Source organism: Equus przewalskii, chromosome 2 (genome assembly GCF_037783145.1).
Source record: "Equus przewalskii isolate Varuska chromosome 2, EquPr2, whole genome shotgun sequence".
NCBI lineage: Eukaryota > Metazoa > Chordata > Mammalia > Perissodactyla > Equidae > Equus > Equus przewalskii.
In genome coordinates, this window is record NC_091832.1 from 12029300 (window position 1) to 12049881 (window position 20582).

At 48.5% G+C, this 20582-nt stretch overlaps 1 protein-coding gene across 2 annotated transcripts in view; it reads right to left on the bottom strand.

The window, feature by feature from the left end:
• RAD54L (RAD54 like) overlaps nt 1–19988 on the bottom strand; it is a 24374-nt gene extending 4386 nt beyond the window's left edge. Inside the window, exons 1-15 of one of the 2 annotated variants that reach the window (XM_008521531.2) lie at nt 19830–19988; nt 19278–19363; nt 19085–19171; nt 17508–17627; nt 12055–12115; nt 11196–11331; nt 10669–10738; nt 10264–10552; nt 9911–10035; nt 5207–5357; nt 2591–2717; nt 1472–1546; nt 1205–1335; nt 580–690; nt 297–420 (exon numbers count right to left, since the gene is read on the bottom strand). In XM_008521531.2, the coding sequence (XP_008519753.1) occupies nt 297–420; nt 580–690; nt 1205–1335; nt 1472–1546; nt 2591–2717; nt 5207–5357; nt 9911–10035; nt 10264–10552; nt 10669–10738; nt 11196–11331; nt 12055–12115; nt 17508–17627; nt 19085–19171; nt 19278–19280 (1610 nt within the window). In that variant the 5' untranslated portion in view covers nt 19281–19363; nt 19830–19988. The remainder of the gene's footprint in view (nt 1–296; nt 421–579; nt 691–1204; nt 1336–1471; nt 1547–2590; nt 2718–5206; nt 5358–9910; nt 10036–10263; nt 10553–10668; nt 10739–11195; nt 11332–12054; nt 12116–17507; nt 17628–19084; nt 19172–19277; nt 19364–19829) is intronic. The other variant, XM_070609733.1, reaches the window with a different exon arrangement.
• Nucleotides 19989–20582: the final 594 nt, after the last annotated feature.

The window sequence follows — 20582 nt, forward strand, 5'->3', positions numbered from 1 at the left end:
GACTGAACCAACCATGCTTTAGGCTGTTCACACACAGCCCAAGGCCCTAAACTCCCAAAGGGAGGAGCAGGGAGCTAGGGGCCAGGACTCTGTCCTGTGGGAGTACCTGAAGGACCAGGGGCTATTCTGCTTGGAGATGGAGCTGGGGTCACTGCAGCAAGAAGGGCACAGACATCTTCTGAGAAGTTCCTCCTGCACCCACATCTTGGCCCATATTCACCAATCAGAACACCTACTCTTTCTAGGGGGACAGTAGAGGAGGCACCCCTTGGCAGGCTGGTTAGGCTCTTCCCTACCTTCGGGCCCGGCAGAGCTTCTCAAAGAGGTCCAATGTCTGTGTATAATTGGACACCAGCACTACTTTGTCATTGCCACGGCTTCGGGTCACCGCCAGAATGTAATCAAGGACCAGCATCTTACCTGGGGAGATCAGCAAACATTAGCCCCCCATAGGCCATCACGATAGTTCAGGATTCTTACTCTTGATCTCCTGCCTGGAGACAGGATAGGTCTAGCACAAAGAGACAATCTCCCACCCCTCCTCCCAGAGGAACCCAAAGACTTTAGGAAAGGGCTCACCTGACAGCTGGGGCTCTAGAGCCTTGGAGCTATAACCAGGGGGGAATATGTCCAAGGCACCTTCAAAGCCATCTTCCTCTTCCACACACTTATCATAGATCAGAGCTGGATCTGAAAAAAAAAACCCAAAATGCCAGCTACATTGCTTTTGGAAGTTTCCACTTTAATGCTCATTAGAACCCCATCTGGAAGCCTACCCAGAAGACCTTCCTCAGCCCCAGGCTTGCTTGGCCCCAAATTCCAGTGTGCAGTCAGTACCACCTGGGACCATGAGTGGACAATCTTGTTCACTAATGTGTTCTCCCAACAAGAAGGGAGCTCTACCAGAGAGGGCAAGGTTTGCTATTTTTCCTCCTGTTCAACATTTTATATGCACGTGTGCACGTGCGCGCGCGCGCGCGTGCGCACACACACACACACAGGCACAGTCCTATATACCCCAAGCATCAAGCATGGGCTGGCAGAGGTTAAGCAAAATTTCCAAAGCGAAGGGTCTGCTCTACAGAGTATACAGTGCAGGGCTCATGCCTCAGGGAGGGCTGGAATCACATGTGGCCTCTTTGAGGACTCTGGACAAGTTTTTCTTGCTTGCTCTCACAGAGGACTCCAGACAGACTGAACTCACGATTACATAGCTTCTTCAGTGAGGTGATGGAAGAAAGGGAAGACACACTCATTTTGCCCTCTCGCAACTCTTCTGCTGGCTTGGCCTGTCTCAGAAACTTCTTGTATAACTCATTCTGAAGAGGTGTCAGCCTAAAAAAAAAGGCAGCTGGGTCAGTGGGAAAGGCTGGACCACACTTCTACCCTGAGGACACCTTCAGAGCCCAGCCAGGCCTCAGGGGCTGAGCTTTTACTCACCCACTCCACACCCCTCAGTTGAGTTCAGTACCTACAACAAACCACCTGCTCAATCTTCACAGGCAAATATTTAGAAAGGATATCAGATGTCCTCCGTATCAGGCACCTGGGGAGAACAGGATAAAAAGGTCAGGGGCTGATAAAACTGCCATGCTAATTACTGGAATACAAGCTACCACCCAGAGGACCAAGTCTGACTCTCTTCTGTAGTATCAAATGTCAGAGACCCATTAGCCCTACGGCATAGATATCCAAATCAGGGTCTCAGTCATGGAAATAGAGACCCTTTCAAGCAGTCTAGCTTAGACTGACAACTCTTCCCCTTCCCCTTCAAAAGCTTAGCTAATCTTCAAGAGAAGGCCAAGGTTTCCGACAGGGACAGCAAGGGGCAAACCACTAAGTCCTTAGGGAAGTTTCTGTTTGTATTTGCCCAAATGCTTGCTGCCACATGGCCCGAGGCTCAATGAAATTAACCCATACCTCCTGGCAGACCAGGAAGGACAGGGATCAGGCACCTCAGAAGTAGCTCCTAGGAACACCGTGACTCTCCTTCCTGCCATCTAAAATTGAGGGAGAGGTGGCCAGGCAGTTGGGAAGGGCAGGACTCTTTAGGATATAAGCCATCAAGTGCATATACCTACAACAGAGGAGTGCAGAATGTGCCTGCCCCCTAGGCTATGTGGCCCCCATGGAGAAAGCTCTCTCAGCCTGGGAGCCACACTCGTCCTTCGGATCTACTCCTACCTGTGGCAGAAGACTACAAGGCCTGGGAAAGAAAGCCTGGTGCTTTAGATCTGAGACTGACTGACAGCAAGCTTCTATAGTACTAATAATGCTCCAAGGGATATTTTGCTCAGGAAGTCCAGCAGCATCAGAAAAGAGCTTCCTCAGCAGGTTGCTAAGCAGCCCAAAATCAGACCACAGGCCCAAGCCAGGAAGAAAGCATTGAATTAGCCTGTAAGACCCTTTCATTTATTCAGTAGCTATGGTCAGAGCACAAATCTCACTCTCTTCCTAGAATCCCAGCCCTCAAAGGCCAAGGCCCCAAAAGATTGGCCTTGGATGGCTTAGGAGGCAATTTTGACAACCTAACTCAGGGAGGCCCAAAGAGAGGTGCTACTGTCTAGCCCAGCTCCCACCCTGCTATTACCTATTCACAATGCTGGTGAGCTCCCGAAGTCGTTCCTCTCCTAGGTGCCTGTCTGCCTCACTAGCAGCTGCATCTCGACCCTTCAAAATTGGCAACTCAAAATGCTTCTTGAACTCGTGGGCAGTTCCTAAGCATAAGAGAGAAGGAAAAATTACAGCATTAAAGAATGTGGGAAAGGAATGATTTTCCCACTGCCAGTAATGACAGACTACTTTGTTACAGACCAACCTTCCTGCCAAGAACAAAAAGAGTGAACAAATTACAAGCAATTTCTGTTTGAATTGATCAGTGAGCTACCAAAGCAGTGAAGACTTGAAAGGCCAAATAGTGAGATAGTAGATTAAAACCCAAAAATATAACCAATTACATTAAATATAAATGGACCAAATAATCCAATTAAAAGGCAGCTCAACTGTCAGACTGGATTTTTTTTAATGCCTACCTATATGCTGTGCTCTTTATAAAAAATGTAGTATGTATCAGTACAATGAAGTACTGATACCTGCTACAACGTGGATGACCCTTGAAAACATTATACTAAGTAAAAGAAGCCAAACACAAAAGGTCACATATGGTATGACTGCATTTATATGAAACTTCCAGAACCAGCAAATCCAAAGAGACAGAAAGCAGATTGGTGGTTACTAAGGGTTGGGGTAATGGGGGATAGGGAATGACTGCATAATGGATATAGGCTTTTCTTTTGGCCAGGAAAAAAAATGGTCAGGTACCTCACAAAAGAGGATCTCCAAATGGCCAGTGAGCATATTAAAAGGTGTTCGACTTTATTCAACATTAGCTAAGTGCAATGAGGAGATATCACAAACACCATAATGAGTAAAATTAAAAAATTTCTTTTAAAGAAAATAAATATTGATGACAATATAGAACAGAGATCATCCAACTACAGCCATGCACCAGCTACCTATTTCTCTAAATAAGGTTTTATTAGAACACAGTCATGCCCATTCATTTACATATTATTTATGGCTGCTCTCATGCCACAATAGCAGAGCTGAATAACTGTGACAGAGACAGTATGACCTATGAGCCTAAAATACTATATAACCAAGAAAAAATTTGCTGACCCCAGATGTAGAGACACTGGAATTCTCATGCAGTGCTGGTACAATCACTTTGGAAAACTGGAATATCTACTAGAGCTGAACACATGCATAATTTATGACTCAGCAAGTCTACTCATAGGACAGAGAAATGCATACTTAACCAAGAGAAATGCATACTATGCTCATGTAAAAACATCTACAAGAATATTCACAGCATCACTATTCAAAATAAAAAACTAGAAACAACTCAATTGTCTATCAACAATGGAATAGATAAATTCTGGTATATTCATAAAATGGAATAGCATAAAAAAATAAAATGAACAAACTACTGCTACATGCAACAACATGGATGAATCTCATAAATATAATGTTGAACAAAAGAAACCAGATGCAAAGGAATATATACTGTATGATTCCATTCATATAAAGTTCAAAAATAGGCAAAAACCAATCTTGAGTGTCAGGAGAGTGTATACTTCTGGGGAAAAAGGAGAGTAGTAATTAAAAGGGGACGCTGCTGAGATGGTGGTAGTAATTGATCTGGTGGTGGCTACACAAGTGTGTTCACATGGTGAAAAATCCTGCTGCTCAGCCTGTTCTCTACCTAAAGTAATTTCCTGAGCACTGGCAAGTTGAGGTGGCACTGACAAACCCTTCCACAGCTATCTACATGCAAGAGTTGCCCAAAGTGTAGCTGCCAGGAGCTAGAGGGAGTAGGAAATGGGGAGTTATTGTTTAAAGGGTAGAGTTTCAGTTTTGCAAAATAAACAAAATTCTTGAGATGGAGAGTGGTGACAGCTGTACAACAATGTGAACATACTTAATGACACAGAATAGTACACTAAAGAATGGTTTAAAAAAAAAATCAGGGGCCAGCCCGGTGGCACAGTGGTTAAGTGCACTTAAGGGCTAATCTTCCAAAAAAGGCAGGGAGGGCTGGTCCAGTGGCATAGTGGTCAAATTCAGCTTGCTCCACTTCGGTGATGTGGATTCACAGGTTTGGATCCCAGGCGTGGACCTACACCACTCATCAAGCCACACTGTGGCAGTGTGGCAGCAACCCACGTACAAAATAGGGGAAGACTGGCACAGATGTTAGCTCAGGGCCAATCTTCCTCAAGCAAAAAAAAAGGGAGAATTGGCAACAGGTGTTAGCTCAGGGCTGCTCTTCCTCTCTCACACACACACACACACACACACAAAAACTGCCCAAGACAGAGTCTGCTCTGAGGCCAAAGTTTTTGTGGGGCAGCCAGGATGTGATGAGCACAATTGCCTGGGGGTAGTGTTTCCATCCCCAGCTCACAATGACACCATGCCCTGCATAGGCCCTGCCACCTCTGCAGTGGAAAAATGGCCAGAGTGGGCCATTCTTGCTGAGTTGCTCAGCAGAGCCAAGGTCACCCAACGACTTTGCTACTCCCTGACAAGAGAAGTCTTCCTACAAGAGTGCCTAGTGACCCACTAGCTCTCCTCAGCTTGAGTTACATTCCCAAGGCCACGGCAAGGCTCCTCTCCAATGTAGCAGACAAGGCTGCATTCTTACCCAGGATGCCTGAATTAACAAAATGTACCAAGCTGAAATACTCAAGGAGATCATTCTGGATGGGGGTCCCGGAGATGAGCACCCGCCGGCTGGTGTTCAAGCTGTCCAGGGCCTGGTAAGTCTGATTCTCAGAGTTCTTGAGCCTGTGTCCCTGCAAAGAAATCAGTTCTCACTTAGGCCTGGACACAATGTGACATCCCCAATGGTGGCAGTCTTGTGTATACAGGAAAAGAGGAATCATAAACATTACAGGTCCTGGGGCTTTGGGAAGTGAGCAGGCAGCATCAAGAGTGAGAGTGTACCGGCTTGCTTAGGGAAAAACATCAGGCTCAAGAGACAGACCTTCAGTTTCCAGACCAGTACTACATCCAGAAAGCAAGGATTGTTTCCTCCCCTCTTCTTCCCTGCCCCAACCTCCAGAGCCTTAGCAGCCTGCCTATCCTCTTCAGAGATCCTGCAGCCACATTAGAGACCTGTGCTTTCAGGGAATCCTCCCTCCCCACCAGCCCAACCAATCCAGAACCTCCTGAGCCAGATGCCTTCTACATTAGTCTCAGGCCAAGTCTGGGCTGTCAGTGCTAAAGGGACTTGGCCCAGGCTCCTCCTCTCTTCCCACAGAACCCACACAGCTCATATATCTAAAGAGTCTCTCTGACTCCCTTTGCATCTCTTCCCCAATCCCTATTCTCCCTGTCACCCACCCCACCACCATACACACCTCTGTTACTTCTCTCTTTTAAGTGTTTTTTTTGTTTTGTTTTGTTTTGTTTTGCTGAGGAAGACTGGCCCTGAGCCTATCTTCCTCCACTTCATATGTGGGATGCCTACCACCGCATGGCTTGCCAAGCGCTGCCATGTCCACACCTGGGATCCGAACCGGCAAACCCCGGGCCGCTGAAGCGGAATGTGCGCGCTTAACTGCTGTGCCACTGGGCCGGCGCCTCTTTTAATACTTTTTCAAGAAAATAATAAAGGACCATATCATCTTCCCTCTTTCCCCACATGGGCAAGATCAGGCTTGTGATCTGCCTCCAGCTGCCATTCAGCCCCTCACTGGGCAAGGTACACAAAACACAACCACCAGTGAAAGAATGAACAAATAAGTCAGTCTTGCACAATACAATTAAACACAGACCCTCCACTGACTCTCCCATCTATCAGATCAAGTCCAAGCCCATTAGCTTGGCAATTCTCAATGAGGCCCCAGCAAACTTCTCTGACCCTCTCCACAGCTTGTCATAGTCCAGGAAGTCGTAACTCCTCACCACTCCTAATACTGCATGTCCTTAGGTCTCTTGGCCCATGCCTCTCCTCTGCTCAGAATTCTCTTCCACAGGCAAATTGTTCCAATGTGACCTCCTATGCAAAGCCTTCCTCAATGACCCCAGGCTGTTGGTCTCTCTCACCTCTGTGCTCCAATGACACTACATAATAGCTGTTTACTGAATCCTTTTAATGTGCCAGACACTGTACTAAGCTCTTTACCTATATTCTCTTCTATAATCCAGATGACAGTCACATGAGTTGAAATGCTAACACCCATTTTAGAGACTCTGAGGTTCGGAGGTGAACTATCCAGAATCACACTGGTAGAAAGCAGCAGCACTGGCATTTGCACTCAGGTCTGAACAATTCTGCAGTCTGGGCCCTGTGCTGTTCCGCCTCTCGCCTACTGCTCTATATACGAGAGCACCACTCACACCCTGCCGTGCCCTCTCTCCTCACCTGGCCAGCAACTGCTTAGGGAGAGACCATGGCAGATTTGCCTTTACAGCTTCAGTGCACAGGACAGAGCCCCACACAGAGCACTGTGCAGTGAATGCTTGCTGAATGAAAGAACAAAGGAACAACCAACACTGCTATTAAAGAATTTGACATAGAATTTTAATTTTTAAAAAATGACTGGATGTTGTACACCTAAAACTAACACAATGTTATGTTAATTACACCGCAATTAAAAAAAAATTCTTTAAGATATCCAAAACAAAAAAATTCAACTGAATTAAAAATGACTGGAGGCTCCAAGCACTAGCCCTGAAACAGAAGGCTGAGACTTCTGAGCTGAAGAGGAAAATGGAACTTGAAACTTGTGAGGAAATTACTCAAAAGGCCCTAGGGCAATGGACGTCAACACTTGGATCCCTCAAACTGAAGCTCCCTGAGGGCAGGCATCATGGGATTCCCAGGGCCTGACACATAACAGGCCCTTAATAAATAACCCAATGAATGAACTGGGCTGATACACTATCCCTGTGGGTCTCCGTGGAAAAGAAAGCCAAACCCAGCTCCCTATGGGAGCTCCCTGGCTCCAGACCCAGCTCCTGCCACCATCGCCTGTGAATTTAAAACCCCAACTCTGCATGACAGCAAATCAAACATTTTGGCCCAATGAAGAGTTGTCAAAGCTCTTATTTATAAGCTTCTGCTGAATTCCTCTTTTGGCAGAGTTCTCAATTTATCCTTTTCAAAAGCAAAAACTGATACCAAGATTGAACACCACCACTTCTCTCTCGGAAATGTGAGCCCTATGAGTAGCATGCTTGTTTGTCATGCATTTCCCCAGCATCTTTCATCTGCCTTGTTTTGGGTTCTAGCATTTGTAAAGGAACATATACGGGTCTGGCTGAGGCACACAGGGACAGCCCTTCCATACCCAAGCCAAGCTTCTTCCTACACCAAGCTTTGAGTTATATCCAAGGCAGTAAGGGAGAGGAAAGAGAGCCAGAACTCGAAACCTCAGACCTGGATTCCAGTCCCAGCTCCCCATGTCCTCACCGGGGGGACCTGGACGAGTCACTGCACTTCCCTCAGCTAGTCTCATCTCCAAAACTGAGATGATGATGACATCAGTCCCTCCCCTATTCGGACACTTTACAAAATGCTTCCACATAGCCTCACTCTTGATCCCGATTATGTCCTTTTCAGGTAGACGCTGTGCCATCTACCCTATAGATGAGGAAACTGAGGCTCAGAGCAGTCTCATCTACACAATCATGCTTACAAGCGGCAAAGCCAAGGCTGATCCCAAGTCTTCTGACTTGCCCTGCCTAACTCAGAGTACTGTGAGGATCAATGATCTTGTACACAGAGTTAATATGCAAAACTATGTGTCCAGAGAGAAGCAGTGGCTGGGAGGAAGCGCTGTGGGTGCGGGGAACATGAAAGCCTGGGGTGGCAACTTCCCTCTCCACGGTCTGAACAGGACACTCTCTCCTCCTAGAGTAGGCTGACTATCTGTCAGGGCTTTGGCTTCCTCAGGTCTCTGAAAATTAACAAGCTGCCAAAAAATAAAAGGTAGATGAGCAGAAGGGAGGGCCGGCGGCTGCAGTGTGGCAAGAGGCACTCTTGTGCCCTGCAGAGTCAGCTCAGGAAACAAGAAAGAGTGAGGAGGAAAGGAACGCTACAGAGCAGAAGAAAACGTAGATGCCCCTCAGTCCTCAAGGACTTGACAGCTACAGCCTACCTTCCTCTCCAATGCCCTGGCCTCTGGATCAGGCTCCTGGCAGTCCCCTTCCAGGGTGAGAAAGCAAATGCCAGGACCCTGAGCTTCACAGGGTGGTCACACACATATGCCACCTCAACCTGCTAAATCTCTTACTCCTACCAGAAGGAACAGCCCATCAGTGTATCAGACATGCCAGACAATAACTGACTTTTCATAGGGACAAAAGCCCAACTGGGAAATAGCTCACAACTAGCAAGCATGGCACCCCAAAGTAAGATTTTCTTCTCTGTCCCCTCCCAAGAGACCCTCAGATACTGGGGTAATCTATAGTCCCCAGAGCACAGTCACGCCTGCCAATCAGTAGACAGATCTGGCCAAGTCTTTCAGCCACCTCTCCACTAGAGCTCCAAGGATGTGCAAAGTGACCTTAACTCTCCCAAGAAATGCAAACAACGGCAACAACTTCAAGATAGCCAAACCCCCTAGAATCCTGGAAAATTCTTTATACTTGGAAGCTCCCAGCCACCATCACTCCTTTCTAAGTAGTAGCATCTCTACCATCATTCATGCATAGTGCTGGAAAAGGTCAGGAAGTAACTATGGCCATATTTCCCCTAGTCCTAGAGAACCAACACAGATTAATGTAAGGTATATGGATGTCCACACTGGGCTTTCCTATCTCTGTGCTTCTGTTCATGAGTCCCCCAGCCTAGAATAAAAACCAGAGCTGACATTTACCAAGGTCTTATGACTACGATAAGAGCTTTCCCTCAATAGCCTCATTTAATCCCCACAATAATCCCATAAGGCAGATATTACCACCCTATTTTACTGACACAAAAACAGAAGCTCAGGTGATTAAGTAACTTGTCCCAGGTCCTATCACTGGTAAGCGGCAGAGCAGGATTTGAATAAAGGTCTCTCCAACCCTAGACCCTGTTCTCCTAACTCTGTACGATGTCTCTCCACCCATCCAGATCCCTCCCATCCTTCAAAGTCCTTCGTTGGTCTAGGAATACTGTGTGGAGGCAACAAAACCAATCAGCCTACAGCACCTCACCCTCCTCAGAGTTCCAAGCCCTACTCACTCCCTCTTTTGGCAGACTGGTATCTTGGGCGCCCCCTCTCACCTGCCCCTCTGAGGCAGCATGCTCTGTCCCCAGCATTCCCCAGTGACTGGCACAGCCCTGGGCTGGCAGTGCTCAGTGAGGAGACTTTGAGAAACTTTCTCCTACCCCCCCAACTGCTGAGTCAAGTACCTCGTCACATATGACCAGTCCAACACTCCCTTTCTGGAGGACTCCAACGTGAAGGCGGAATGTCTCATAGGAAATGATGAGGATGGGAGAAGGCACTCTGGCTCCACGCTGGTTCATGAATCCTTCTACAACAGAAAATTTGTCAAGGGAACAAATTTTAGAATATCTTAAAGAAAACACCAGTTTGACAGCTCTTTAATTTAGCCAGGTAGTAAATATTTCAACCATATTCCATGAGAATTCTCTTCTCTTCCACCCCTTCATTGCCCTCAACTCTGGCCATCAGTGAGCACACACTAAGAAAGGAGCATGTGGTGTGGAAAAGTGCAACCATCTTCGTTAAGCCTCCATACCCAGCTTTTGGTCTATCTCATCCTTAGAGCCTCCGTCGATGGCCAGAGGTTGGATCCTCCCTCCAAGCCATTTCCCAACTTCATTGTACCAGTTCTTCACTAGGCTGGAGGGCGACACCACCACTGCCTTGTCAATTTCTGGCTTGCACTCTGGACTCTGGCGCAAAAGCGTCCACATCAACGTGATGCACTGCAGTGTCTTGCCCAGGCCCATCTCGTCAGCCATGATGCAGCCATGGCTGCCAGGGATGCGCCGACTGGTGACACACTCCCACAGGAACTTCACTCCCTGGGGAATGACAGCACTCAGCCCACTTTGGCATCCACACCGCTGCTGCCGCAGGGATGGCAGCCTCCCAGGCTCAACCCCTTAGCCCATACCTCATTCCTCCCACCCCCATTTACCTCTCTCTGATGAGGCCGCAAGACCTTACTGAGAATAGGATCAACAACCACATGGACAGGGAGTTTTTCCCTAAGAAAGCACAGCAAAGAAAACATGAAGCTCAGACATGAGCAAGGGCATGCCCTCAGAAAGTTGTGTCCTGCTGATCCAGAGGCCACAGAGCCAGTTGACTGAGAGAGGACCTCCTTGGCCTGGTAATCAAACCATAGCAAATTCCTGCTCCAGGAGTTAGAAAGTTAGGAGGGGTGATGGATTCCCTATGCCATCACCTCAACCCTTCTTGCTCCCCCGAATGAGCCTAGCTGGAAAGGGTAAGGAACCCCCACCAACTAGACATAACCACATGCTCTTCCCCAGGCACTCCCCTTCCCCACCTATCCACTCTCTGGATGGTGCAGTAGCCATGACAGCACTCTGAAAACATATGCCAAAACCAAGGAGAAATCACACACCAAAATGCCCTCTGCCCTCTCGGGTAAGTGTAGTTAGAGGACCAGAACTGCTCAAGAAATACCAATGCACATACTTGTCAAGCTTCAGCTGGTCATGGGCGCTCAGTGGAGGAGGCTCGTACAGAACCAAGGCACCTTCATCCAGGGGGTCATGGAGGGCCCGGCGGACCCCAGCCCTTTTGAGGCCCAATGCTCGAGAGCCCAGAGGACCTAGAAATCAACATCTGTCACCTAAGCCTCTGCAGTGAGTAGCTCCAGCAGGCCCAGCTCAAATGCCTATCCTTCACATAACCTTTCCCAAGCTCCCATGTGACCCTCTCTCCCCTAGAACCTCTCCAAGCCCTGTATAGGCAACTCCACCTGACAATCATCCCAGTCTGCCTTAGACTAGTTTTTCCCACGTTACTTCTCCCATTCAACTACAAACCTCTGGGGGGCAGGGTCTTGCTCATCTCAACTCAAATGAATTCCGGAAAGGTCTGAAACCCTACAGGGGCCTTTCAAGACTGAGAGCTCTTGAGAGTGGGCCTCCTCCCTCCCCAGTCCCAGTTTTAACACAATGCTATGCCCTACACAGGACAGGGGAAAACTGTGTAGAACCTAGGCCTCTGACAGAGTCAACCTCATAAAGGAGAGGCCATTGAACTCTCTTGGACTGAATGAAGCCTGGGTCCATTAGCCACCCTGGCCCACCAGGAGCTCCCTGAGCTCTGGCACATCCCCAACAAGATGAGGGTCTTGGCAGCCCCTGCTGAAGCTACCAAACACAGCCTTCACGCAGGCCTCAGGATGGTCAGCCCATACACAGTCACCACTGGACTGACGCCTTCAATTCCAAGCTAAGCTTGTATTTACTAAAGCAGAGGTTTTTAATCTATTCAGGCACACTCACACATGAGTGATTAAAAAAACAGAGAAGTCTCCATTTTTTACCTTGATAGTTCGGAATGGGGATTTTGAAAGGCTTTGACAAAATGCTTCGAATAAACGCTTCCTAAAAAGAATGAGAAGAAATAGGAATTCAGCATTGATTGGAGATGTTGTGCGACAATAGTTTTACAATGCAGTCTAAAATGCCTATTTAAGCATCATAATACATTCAGAGCATTGTATTTTGATTATGTCTCATTCAGATGCATGTGGAACATAAGATGCGCTCAATATTACGTTAAGTTTTGTCCAACAGCTTCCGTCTTCGAGGCTTTACATAAGGTTCTACAAATACCCAGGGACAGCAGAGTGCCTTTGGCAAGTGCCGAGCCTCAGTCAACCACAAGTTTCAGACTCATCAGCTCATGAACGACCACGCCAGTGAGGACACCTAGCTATTCCCTAGGATGCAGCACCTCAAGAAGAAAGCACTAGACACTTACCCAACCCCAGTACTAACAGGAAACTCCAAAGTCTGGGTTCAACCACTGTCCTATAGGGCTACGTCTTCCCAAGCACACCTCACAAACCTTTTTTTATCGTATCAATTCTGCCTCTAATTCCCACATCAATTCCTACATCAGCCTTCGTGGGAACTAAAGAGCCCCTCAAAGAGTAGTGGTAACAAGAGTAATAGGAGTAGCAGAATTAGTAAAATAATAATATTAAAAACAACAGCAGGGCCAGCCCCGTGGCCGAGCAGTTAAGTTCACATGCTCCGCTTCGGCGGCCCAGGGTTTCGCCAGTTCGAATCCTGGGCGCGGACGTGGCACCACTCATCAGGCCATGCTGGGGCGGCGTCCTGAATGCCACAACTAGAAGGACCCACAACTAAAAATACACAACTATGTACTGGGGGGGGGCTTTGGGGAGAAAAAGGAAAAAAAAAAAAACCCAACAGCAAAAATGACAATAATGTGAGACGCAGTACTAAGCCCCTTGCATTCATGTTATCATTTAAACCTCACTAACAGCCCTATGAGATCTGTTTGATATTACTGGTATCCCCATTTTACAGAGGAGCAAATTGAGACTTAGAGTGGTTGAGTCACTTTCCCAGGTCACACAGCCAAGACAGATGCAGGACTTTCCTGATTCCAGGGCCCTTACTTGTAACCAGTGACAATACAGCCTCCTAACCCAACCTGTTTGAGTATAGCCAAGTGGATCAGCCCAGACTCAGCAGCCTCCTGCCATGGGAAGGCAGAAGAGAGAGAACAAGATGAGAAAAGGGACATAAGAGAAAGGGCAAGCCCATCACCAAGAAAAAGCAAGGGGGACAAAGGTGACAGGAAGCAGACACATGTAGGTCCCAGTCAAGGGTGCCCTTGGTCCCTCCACCTCAGGGCTTGCAGGAAGCCTCTGTGCCATCGCCTCAGCCTGGAATCAGCCCTGGGCTATGGAGCTGGGGCGGGGCAGAGAGCAGCAAGGGGCGTCCACGGCACTAGCTCCTGAGCTAACCCTGACAACTCCCATCAAAGTTTTGGTCTACACACACCTGAGCCCTCTGAAGAATTACAATAGCCTGTGAACCCCAACAAAACAAGAGCTGGAAGCCAAGAGAGCAAGAAGAAAACAAGAGCAGAAAACCTAAAGGTAGTTTTAACGGGAATACATTAGGGAAAAAGAAGTGAAGAGAAAAACTCCCTTCCAGCAAAAAAGGCAGTTTAATGTGGAAAAAAAAAAAAGCAAGCCTATCTCACCCTGAAATTTTTACCTGTGTATTCTGACCCATTTCTATACCGATCATTATAAATTTCTAGAAACTTCATTTTTTATTACTTTTTTTTGAGGAAGATTAGCCCTGAGCTAACATCTGTTGCCAATCCTCCTCTTTTTGCTGAGGAAGACTGGCCCTGAGCTAACATCCATGTCCATCTTCCTCTGCTTTATATGTGGGACGCCTACCACAGCATGGCTTGCCAAATGGTGCCATGTCTTCACCCGGGATCCGAACCAGCAAACCCTGGGCCGCTGAAGCACTTAACCGCTGAGCGACCAGGCTGGCCCCTCAGTGTACTTTAAATAGAAAAAATGTAATGAATATTGGTGATCTATTGGAAGATAGAAAAGGAATGTGGATAAGTGAACTTCATTATCACACTAAACAACATGACAAGGGCAGGGTTGGAGAAAGGCCCAATTCTTTGTTTATTTGCATATTTCTTTGCAGCTGAATAAAATCTTTTATTGACTATTTTTAGTTACCATGTTATTATAATTATGAAGAGCAATGATAAGGAAAAACTCATATAGAAAAATGCTAACAAAAAGCTATCTTTAAGTCAAAGAAGAGGAAAAGGAAGGAAATGGACTCTTCCTTTTTAATTTGGCATCAATTCTGCTTTCAATTCTGAAACTGAAATATTATTTTCAAGATTATCAATATAGAAGGCTAGATTTGAGGCTCTGAGTAGCCAAGAATTTATACTCCAAATTTAAAAAGCAAGACTTTCAATAAAACCCGGGAGCCACGGGTTCTGCAGGGAGAACTGCAGGCTTGTGCAACTAGGACAGCAGGATTCTAGGGACCCAGGCCAAAAACGTCTGAGGGCACAGTCCACAAGACTCGCGATGGCCAGCCTCCGGGAATCTGGCCTGGTAATACCCACTAGACTCCAGCAGAGGCAGGGGAGGTGCATGCTCTCACTTTGTACATTTAGTTACTGAAAATTCATACCGTCTTTCCTTCTGGCAGAAGAGGGAGAGCGCTCCTCCTCCCACCAAGGTCGAGGCCTCCCTCTCCTGCAGAGATGCACTCCAGCAGTTCTGCCGTGTCTCTCCTGCATCATCTCTCCCTCTCTGCTGGCTCTTTCTCACAGCATTTAAAACATGCTTAACTATCTCAAAAACAAAAATTCCTTTGACCTCTTATCTCCTCCCTTTCAAACTTCTAGAGTTTTCTGTCTCTCCCTCCTTATCTCCCACACCTCCTATCTATCTTCTGCCCCTTCTACTCCTCTGAAATGACTCTGGCCAAGATCACCAATGGCCTACATGACCCTAAGTCCAATGGATATGCTTCTATCCTTATCTTACTAGGCAAAGCTGGCCATTCCTTCTCAAATATTCTCTGCCTTGACACCACTCTCCCACCATTCCACACTTCCATGACACCACTCTCCGACTATTCCACTTCTCTGGGACCTCATGTTCAGTCCCCTAAGGGGCTCTTCTTCCTCTGCCTAACCCCCTCAAGTCAGTGTTCCTCAGGGCTCAGCCCTCAGCTTTTCTGACTGTACCCCCACCCTGACACTCCAAAACACTTCAGAGGTATGAAATATTATCTCTATGCTAATGACCCCAAATCTATTTCCAGTCCATACCTTCCTCCTAGGTTCCATAATCATATTTGCAACCACCTCCAATCCCAGACATCTTACAGGACTTTAAACTCACAGCGTCTAAGGCCAAAGTCCTCATCTCCAGGGCTGCACTACGACTTTTGTGGGCCCAAGGCACTCTTGCCTCTTGGGTCCCTTCCTCCAGTTTTCACACAGGCTCTCCCTTCCATCTAGAACATTTCCCACACTCTTCGCCTGGCTGACCTCTTACATCCTTCAGGACTCAACCTAACCAGCATGTCCCTCAGATTCAGGTCTTCAACCAACCTCCAGACTGTGAGCCCCACTACTGTGTACTCCCACCACACCTGCACTTATGTTACATAGCTACACTGGACAACTTCAATGGATCCTGAATGAAAACTGTCCCAGAGGACTACACACCATTTTTAAAGCTCAAGAAACAAATGACGTATTACTTAGTGAATTATATACATATGGTAAAACTATCACAAAAAAGCAAGGGATGATGAACATAATCCAGGATAATGGTTACCTCTGGGGATGGGAAAAGGGATTATGGCTTTGATAATGTTCCAGTCCTGGATAGTGGGTTCACAGGCACTTATATTGTGTTTTATATCTTACACACGTTATATACATATAACATACATAACATTCTTTTCTTTTTATCAACTACTACATGAAAATGTTTTAAAACGTTTGCTGAATGAACAAACAGCTAACCTCCACTACACATCCTTATCAACATATTCCCATCTTTCCTTCAAAACATCCCTGTAAAGGAAACACACACTCCTGTGTGTCTCTCAATAGTCTACTACAACACTTCACAACCAACACCAGGTGTGTGGGTTTTCCACACGTCGCAATTCTTCGACACCACCTGGGAGTCCTACAGTCTAGCTCAATTCTGACACGATCTACCTGGAGCAAGCATCAGATCCTACAGGTTAAGTGTTCAGCCCCACAAGACTTCTTCCCCCACCCCCACTTCAGAAGCCAATACCAAGTCTACGTTGTTACCTGTGCTTCTGGCCAACAGGCTATAAATTGGAGGTTCCCACAACCCTCTCCTCGGGTTCAAATAATTTGCTCGAGTGGCTCACAGAAGTCAGGAATACAGTTTACTTACTGGATTACTGGGTTATCACAAAGGCTAGTGAAGAATATGAATGAACAGCCAGATGAGGAGATACACAGAAGAGACCTGGGAGGGTCCAGAGCGCAAGAGCTTCTGTCCCAGTGGACAGGGTGCACCACCCTCCCTGCACATGGATGCATTCCTGTTTGCTAACCCAGAAGCTCTCCAAACCCTGTCCTTTTGGGTTTTTTTTATGGAGACTTCATTACCATGATTAAATCATTGGCCAGCGGTGACTGAACCCAATTCTCCAGCCCTTCTTCCCTCCTAGAAATCAGGGTGGGGCTGAAAGTTCTAACCCTCTAATCCTAGGTTTGGTTTCCCTGGCAACCAGCCCTCAAGGTTAGGTTCTTTACAAAGGACATCTCTTTAAAGTAAACTCAGGTGTGGCTGAAAGTGGCTTGTCATGAATAACAAAAGACACCTTTGGTGCTCTTATCACTTAAGAAATTCCAAGGGCAGAGAACTCAAAATCACTGTCCCTCAGAAAGCCTGGTGGAAAGAAGCTTCAGAGCTAGCAGACTTCAGGCAAATTACTTAACCCCTCTGAGACCCGGCTTCCTCATCCTAAAAAAGGAGAATTACATGAGATAATGCACAAAACCTGCCACGGTGATGCTTAAGTTTGACCTCAGTAGAGGAAATACGTGAAAGCTATAGGACTGCGATACTCCTTACAGCCACACGCAGAGTCAGAGACTGAGCTGGCAGGAGGATCCTGGCTCCAACGCCTTCCCTCTCCTCTACCCTCCTGTCCTGCGGAATCTGAGCCACCTGAGAGCTGGTGCCCAAGAACCTATAAACAAAAGGGACTCCAAGTCCAGCGCACATCTCTAAGGAAAGAGGCCAGGCCTCTCTCAGGCCGCGGAGCTGTGGGCAGGCTCAAAGCTCCCCATGAAGTTTATCTGTACAGCACTCTATACAGCACTGACGGAATCTTCAGGGACGAGAGGGTCCCTATGCAAAACAGGGCACACACATACACCGGCAGGCGGTAGCTGACTTACATGTTGACTACTGTCCAGACAGGGTGGCCGATTCGTTAGTTGAGTCAAAGCTTTCCGAAAAGGAGACAGGAAACTTTCCTGGCTCTGTGTCTCACTGCTGGATTTCCGTTTCTTAGGAGTCTAGGATAGAGTATTGAAGAAGGTGAAGTCTGGAAGACCCGGGTGTTCACTACAATGGCAACTAATACTTAAAATGCTTATTAAGTGCCAGGCACTATGTTAAACTCTTCACATGTACTATTGTGTATCTTCTTCACAGTCACGCTATGACATAGGTTTATTATCATCCTTATTTAAGAGGTGAGAAAACCGGAGCTGAATGAGGTTAAAGAACCTGCCTAAGGTGAGGAGGGACAATGGAAGAGGTGAATGACGCCTGCGAAGGGCAAATCTGGCAGCAGCATGGAGTCATGCTGCCTCCAAATCTACACTCCAAAAGCCCCAAGGAATGACTGAGCAACCGTTTGCCCTGAGTACTGCTGCCCCCAACTCCCGGGCCACTGAGGCCACTCCCCAGTCAGTCAACACCATGGCCGTGAGGACACTAGAATGGAATTTATTTTCAGGAGTCAACCAGCAGCAGCCAGCACCATTTATGACCTAGCTGCACCAAGTGCTACCCCAAGTTCAAGTCTGAGACCTATGTAAGTGGCAAGGGGCAGCCAGTGTGCCTCCCTCACAGGCAGAGGAGCCCCCTGCACACTACTGGTGCAACTTACAGAGCAAGCTCTACCACGCCATCAGGCAAGAACCCACTTGTACCAGCTTGCCAAGCTATATGAAGCATCAATGATGCTGTAAGACACAGATGAAACAGAAGCACCAAGCTCCTTCCCCTCTCAACACGTGCTTTGGCTCATACACTACCCCTGCCCAAAATTGCCTTCTAGACATTCCTTAGCTAATCCCTTCCTCCAAAGTTTGAGCGGCCAAGCCCCTGCTTCTTGAACTGCTCTCTCTCTCTCTCTCTGAAGTACATGCCCCATTGCCCTATTAATTTTGGTTTACATAGGTCCTGCCCATAGCCAGCCCCAGAAAGCCTCCAAGGCAGGAAGCAGAGCACAAGGCCCAGTCCAAAGTCAAAGATGTTGTCCTTGAATGTCAGCAGGGACTGGAGGGGCACCATCCCTCCAATCTAGAACCAAACGAGTCCAGGACCCTCAGGTAGGCCCAGTATACTCTACTGCACTGGGCAGGGGACGAAAGGCAAAAGGGCAAGCTGCTAGTTGCTGCTGGGGGGCTCTTTTTTTCCAAGGGAGCCAAAGGGCCAATCCAAGCTGCTCTTTTGCTTTGGAATACCTCTTCCTACCAGAGAAATTGAGGCTATATTAGCTTCTAGTGAGCACCTTGAGGACAAAGATTTTATTGATCTTGTCCAATGCCTGACACATGGTAAGCATATATGAAAGAGGCTTCTGGGGCCTCTTTGATATGTGCTTACTATAAAACATACGGAGGAGGCTTCTGTAGGTGACCAGGTTCATTCCATCTAACCCCAGAAACCAAGATCAGGCTTCCTTTTGGCTGGAAACCCTGCATCCCCACCTTCCTTACCCCATTTAGGGCGGAGTACTCACCACTGCCCCAGGCTGCCAGTCTTCATCATCAAAAGCTCTGCCTTCTGGTTTTCTCTTGGCCAGCTGGCTGGGAGCTAAGCTTCTCCTCTGTTAAGGGGAGAATGAAAACTGAGCACCAGCATGGATCCTGCAGCCTGAGCCTATTAGACCCAAACACAAGGCTACCCACAGTCTTCTCTGGACCCACACTTACCATCCTGGGCCCAGGAGCATAAGACGTCAAGTACCCATCAGCCAAAGGTCAAAGGCGCCGAGCAGCTAAGAATGCAGAACCAGGGCCTGGTAAAGAGCGGGCTGCTGTATTACTAAGAGGATGGGCTAATTAAAGAGGGAGCACGGATGGAGGGGTCCCAGGCAGGGGCTAGGGTTTGGGCCCAAACTGTAAGAGTGTCGGTAGCCAGTCAGCCGAGGCAGGAGATCGGGCCAAAGAGGAAATGTCCAGGGAGAGAAGAGTAGAGGTCTGGGATGAGGCAGGAGACAGGTGGAGTGCAGGACCGGAAGAGTGGAGTCGGGATAAAGGTCCCAGGTGGACCGGTGAGGGGTGGTGCGGGGGGGGGGAGGGGGGGAGGTAGCTGAGGGGGAAGGTAATCACAGGCCAGAAGAGAGATGCTGGAGTGAAAATCCGAGGCCCGGGGAGGGCGAGGCGCCCGAGTCCGGAGAAGGGGGATTTCCCAGCCTGGAGTGCGGATGGCAGGCCCGGACAGAGGGAGGCAGGGCAGGGGTCCAGGCGGGACAAGAAGCAGACCCGGGCTTGAGAGCGGAATCCCAGGCGGGGTTGGAAAGAGCGGCAGAGATGAAGTCGGACCCAAGCGCTCCCGCCGGCTCAACCTTCCTCTTCCCAAAGCGCGCGTTAACAGCCGCCAGGGCTCCCCGGTCCCGCCAGGCTCGGTCAATCGAACCTCCCGCGGTGCTGCCGCCACACCACCCATTGGCTGCGTTCGATGCGTTCGGCGCTCGCGACCCAAGGAACGGGGCGGGCCTAGTGCTGCGCCAACGTGCGGCCTGGCTCTGCGGCGGAAGCGGCCCACGGCCCTCTAGGAGGCGGGGCTTAGAGGGAGGGCGGGGCCGACAGCGGCGGGTGGGCGGAGCGCGCAGGCCCCGGCGGGCGTTTTGTGCCCGCGGGCCGGACTCTGGCTCTGGTCCCTCGGCGTTTGTCGGAGGCTGGTGACCTGGTCTTTCAGCAGCTCAGGTGACGATTTGCACCAGCCTGAGCTGCGGGGGAGTTGCCACCCGTCTGCGGAATCCTGAGGATGATGAAAGGCGGCACATGTCTGCATCCCCCCTGACTCGGACCTGGAGCGGAGGTCCCGGGTTGGAATCGGAAGTCGCCCACCCCGAGTGTGGTGGGAAGTCCCTCAGCCAGGACGACCTACGATGAGGTCGGCTCTGGCGGTGAGAGCCCCCAGGGGACGTGATGTTTTGGTCCGGGGTGTGTTGGAGGAAGCTACCTTCCTTTGCTTGGCAAAACTGTGTTGGTGGAAGTGTGGTTTTTGGAGTC